Here is a 5,222-nt window from a genome sequence, read left to right on the forward strand (position 1 = left end):
GGACAGTGGAGTGGACAGTGGAGTGGTGCAGTGGACAGTGGAGTGGACAGTGGAGTGGACAGTGGAGTGGACAGTGGAGTGGTGCAGTGGACAGTGGAGTGGACAGTGGAGTGGTGCAGTGGACAGTGGAGTGGACAGTGGAGTGGTGCAGTGGACAGTGGAGTGGACAGTGGAGTGGTGCAGTGGACAGTGGAGTGGACAGTGGAGTGGTGCAGTGGACAGTGGAGTGGACAGTGGAGTGGTGCAGTGGAGTGGACAGTGTAGTGGACAGTGGAGTGGACAGTGGAGTGGACAGTGGAGTGGACAGTGGAGTGGTGCAGTGGAGTGGACAGTGGAGTGGACAGTGGAGTGGTGCAGTGGAGTGGACAGTGGAGTGGACAGTGAAACATGTTCAGTAGAGATAGAGACTAACGAGATGGTGGAGTGGACAGTGGAGTGGACAGTGGAGTGGACAGTGGAGTGGTCAGTGTAGTGGACAGTGGAGTGGACAGTGGAGTGGACAGTGGAGTGGACAGTGGAGTGGTGCAGTGGAGTGGACAGTGGAGGTTATTCAGTGTTAATTCTACGTCTCACCGTTCTGTTGTGTGTTTGGCTGTTTGTCTCCTCAGTCTGAACGGAGAGATTTCCCTTCATAGATCTCGGATGTGTTCATTAGACATGTCAGTCTAGGTACCAACACAACGTCCTGTAGTCATGCTAGATCCTGTTAGGTACCAGCACAACGTCCTGTAGTCCTGCTAGATCCTGTTAGGTACCAGCACAACGTCCTGTAGTCCTGCTAGATCCTGTTAGGTACCAGCACAACGTCCTGTAGTCATGCTAGATCCTGTTAGGTAACAGCACAACCTCCTGTAGTCATGCTAGAGCCTGTTAGGTACCAACAGTACCTCCTGTAGTCACGCTAGAGCCTGTTAGATACCAACAGTACCTCCTGTAGTCATGCTAGAGCCTGTTAGGTAACAACAGCACCTCCTGTAGTCATGCTAGAGCCTGTTAGATACCAGCACAACGTCCTGTAGTCATGCTAGAGCCTGTTAGGTACCAACACAACCGCCTGTAGTCATGCTAGAGCCTGTTAGGTACCAACAGTACCTCCTGTAGTCATGCTAGATCCTGTTAGGTACCAACAGTACCTCCTGTATTCATGCTAGAGCCTGTTAGGTAACAACAGTACCTCCTGTAGTCATGCTAGATCCTGTTAGGTAACAACAGCACCTCCTGCAGCCATCAGTGTAAGGTTTAAATTAGTTAGTAATGTTAGTTTATGACAGTGAAAGGCAAATCAAATCAATTTGTATTGGTCACATACACGAGTTTAACAGATGTTATTGCAGATGTAGCGAAGTGCTTGTGCTTCTAGTTCTGACAGTGCGGCAATATCTAACAGCTAATATCTAACAATTTCACAACATATACCCAATACACAGATATCTAAGTAAAGGAATATGGAATATTTGGACGAGCAATGCCAGAGCAGCATAGACTGAGATACAGTAGAATAGAATAGAAAACAGTATATACACATGAGATGGGTAATGTAAGATATGTAGACATTATTAAAGTGACTAGTGTTCCATTTATAAAGTGGCCAATGAATTAAAATCTAGGTATATAGGCAGCAGCCTCTCTGTGCTAGTGATGGCTGTTTAACAGTTGATGGCCTTGAGATAGAAGTTGTTTTTCAGTCTTTTGGTCCCTGCTTTGATGCACCTGTACTGACCTCGCCTTCTGGATGATAGCGAGGTGAACAGGCCGTGGGTCAGATGATTGTTGTCCTTGATGATCTTTTTGGCATTCCTGTGACATCGGGTGCTGTAGGTGTCCTGGAAGCCAGATAGTTTGCCCCGGTGATGCGTTGGCCAGATCACACCACCCTCTGGAGAGCCCTGTGTTTGTGGGTGGTGCAGTTGCCGTACCAGGTGGTGATACAGCCTGACAGGATGCTCTCAATTGTGCATCTGTAAAGGTTTGTGAGGGTTTTAGGTGACAAGCCACATTTCTTCAGCCTCCTGAGGTTGAAGAGGCGCTGTTGCACCTTCGTCCCTGGGTGGACCATTTCAGTTGGTCAGTGATGTGTACGCCGAGGAACTTAAATCTTTCCACCTTCTCCACTGCGGTTCCATCGATGTGGATAAAGGGGTGCTCCCTCTGCTGTTTCCTGAAGCCCACAATCATCTCCTTTGCTTGTTTGACGTTTCGTGAGAGGTTATTTTTTGTTCCACCACACTCCCAGAGTCTCGTCATCGCCTCCAACTGAAACTTGATGATTGAGTTGGAGGCGTGCTTGGCCACGCGGTCATGGAGTACAGGAGGGGGCTGAGCACGCACCCTTGTGGGGCACCTGTGTTGAGGATCAGCGAAGTGGAGGTGTTGTTTCCTACCTTCACCACCTGGGGGGCGGCCCGTCAGGAAGTCCAGGACCCAGTTGCACAGGGCGGGGTTCAGACCCAGGGCCTCCAGCTTAATGATGAGCTTGGAGTACTATGGTGTTGAATGCTGAGCTATGGTCAATGAACAGCATTCTTACATAGGTATTCCTCTTGTCCAGATGGACAGGGTGATTGGTGTCTGTACTGTAGGGGTCAGTTAGTAATGTCAGTTTATGACAGTGAAAGGCAGGGTGATTGGTGTCTGTACTGTAGGAGTCAGTTAGTAATGTCAGTTTATGACAGTGAAAGGCAGGGTGATTGGTGTCTGTACTATAGGGGTCAGCTAGTAATGTCATTTTATGACAGTGAAAGGCAGGGTGATTGGTGTCTGTACTGTAGGAGTCAGTTAGTAATGTCAGTTTATGAGAGTGAAAGGCAGGGTGATTGGTGTCTGTACTGTAGGGGTCAGTTAGTAATGTCAGTTTATGACAGTGAAAGGCAGGGTGATTGGTGTCTGTATTGTACGAGTCAGTCAGTAATGTCAGTTTGACAGTGAGAGGCAGGGTGATTGGTGTCTGTACTGTAGGAGCCAGTTAGTAATGTCAGTTTATGACAGTGAAAGGCAGGGTGATTGGTGTCTGTACTGTAGGAGTCAGTTAGTAATGTCAGTTTATGACAGTGAAAGGCAGGGTCATTGATGATGATCGAAAACATTAATTAGCACCAGAGTAGACTTCATGCAAGACTACTAATCCCTACAAGCTCCTGCATGTCATCTCTGACTGACACCTTTGCTGACAGGTTTTGTGTCAATTTAAAACTTGTACAAGACAGTTCACAGCAGGGTCTATTCACAGAAATGTAGACAATTTATTCATTGCATCATTTTGCTAACATTAGACAGTTATTAATCCAGAGATTCTTACCTTTGTCTCGATTCGACAGTCTGGTCCAGATCATCATTGCATTTGTTGTTCTTTATGATAGCCACATTAGCAGCTACTTAGCATTTCATTTTTGTTGGGTAAATACAGGCAAATTTATTGATAAGTCACCTTGTCCGAGAAATATTTCCATGGTTATCAAAAGCCACACACACACACACACACACACACACACACACACACACACACACACACAGTCTCCTCCTGTAGTTATCAGTGTATACAGCCAGGGCTGTAGTAGACCATTCCTACTGCTAGTTTGAGACCGGAGCCTGTTATCTACTCTTCCATCTCAGTATCCTGTATATAGATCGGTGTATACAGCCAGGGCTGGTCGTAGACTGTTAGTAAAACTATTTTAAGACAGTGAGAGACACTGATAGCCAGGGGGTTTGGCTCTTCCTGTAGGTGTCAGTTCTATAGCCAGTCAATGCTAGTTTCTTACAGTGTCATGTCCTGACATACAGCCGAGACCAGGGTTTGGCTCTTACTGTGTGTTGGCTCTGTCCTCCGGTCTCTCTCCGGTCGGTCGGAGCATTAATATGCCGGGGCATGCTGCTGCTGGGCAGACTGGCTGACTGTGTTGACATGGCGACAGCCCTGGTCCTAATTGTCCAGGAGTCTGTTTAATATGCCCTGATCAGGGCTCTGCTGACACAAACACACTGTGTGTGTGTGTGTGTGTGTGTGTGTGTGTGTGTGTGTGTGTGTGTGTGTATGTGTATGTGCATTGGCATGCATTTGGTGTGTCTGTTTGCACACTGACACAAATACACAAACACACACACAGCTACACTGCACCAGCTGTATTCATGTCCCAGGCCTTCTTGAGCTACCTGACTGTTATACTCAGAGAGAGAGAGTGTGTGTGTGTGTGTGTGTGTGTGTGTGTGTGTGTGTGTGTGTGTGTGTGTGTGTGTGTGTGTGTGTGTGTGTGTGTGTGTGTGTGTGTGTGTGTGTGTGTGTGTGTGTGTGTGTGTGTGTGTGTGTTAGCAGACTGTGATTTTCTGCTGTAGTCTATCAGTGTTTATGGCTACAGGGATGTCATCTACCCACTACTATCTCCTACAGGGATGTCATCTACCCACTAGTATCTCCTACAGGGATGTCATCTACCCACTAGTATCTCCTACAGGGATGTCATCTACCCACTAGTATCTCCTACAGGGATGTCATCTATCCACTAGTATCTCCTACAGGGATGTCATCTACCCACTAGTATCTCCTACAGGGATGTCATCTACCCACTAGTATCTCCTACAGGAATGTCATCTACCCACTAGTATCTCCTACAGGGATGTCATCTACCCACTAGTATCTCCTACAGGAGTAATGTGGATCACACATAATTCAAACCTTCGTCCTGAGGGTGATATAGACTGTTATAATAATGCCACAGCAGAATTCATAAACAATCATCCTTTGTTTGTGTGTGTGTGTGTGTGTGTGTGTGTGTGTGTGTGTGTGTGTGTGTGTGTGTGTGTGTGTGTGTGTGTGTGTGTGTGTGTGTGTGTGTCTGCCTGTCTGTCTGTCTGTCTGTAGAGCCATCACCCTGGACAACACTCTGGTCATCCTGTCCAGTGTGGCTCCTGATGCTGGACGGTACTACACACAGGCTGTCAACGACAAGAACGGAGAGAACAAAACCAGCCATCCTATCCTACTGACTGTGGAGAGTAAGTAGAGAGGATATACACACACACACACACACACACACACACACACACACAGACACGTAGACACACACAAACACACCTACAGACACACACACTCACACACAGACACACACACCTTCCCATACGGTACCAGCAGGTTGTGTTGAAGGCAGATATAACCGTTGTGTTCCTGTTGGGAGGACGTTTCTCTGTGTTTTACATGTGTTCATCCAACAGGTGTTTTATGCTGAGCT

At 47.3% G+C, this 5,222-nt stretch overlaps 1 protein-coding gene across 1 annotated transcript in view; it reads left to right on the forward strand.

The window, feature by feature from the left end:
- LOC110516622 (protein sidekick-2-like) overlaps positions 1 to 5,015 on the forward strand; it is a 267,725-nt gene extending 262,710 nt beyond the window's left edge. Inside the window, exon 5 of the mRNA XM_090197568.1 lies at positions 4,856 to 5,015. Within this exon, the coding sequence (XP_090053694.1) occupies positions 4,856 to 4,997 (142 nt within the window). The 3' untranslated portion in view covers positions 4,998 to 5,015. The remainder of the gene's footprint in view (positions 1 to 4,855) is intronic.
- The last annotated feature ends 207 nt before the right edge of the window (positions 5,016 to 5,222 follow it).

Source organism: Oncorhynchus mykiss, chromosome 13 (genome assembly GCF_057628025.1).
Source record: "Oncorhynchus mykiss isolate SJ-2025 chromosome 13, ASM5762802v1, whole genome shotgun sequence".
Lineage (NCBI taxonomy): Eukaryota > Metazoa > Chordata > Actinopteri > Salmoniformes > Salmonidae > Oncorhynchus > Oncorhynchus mykiss.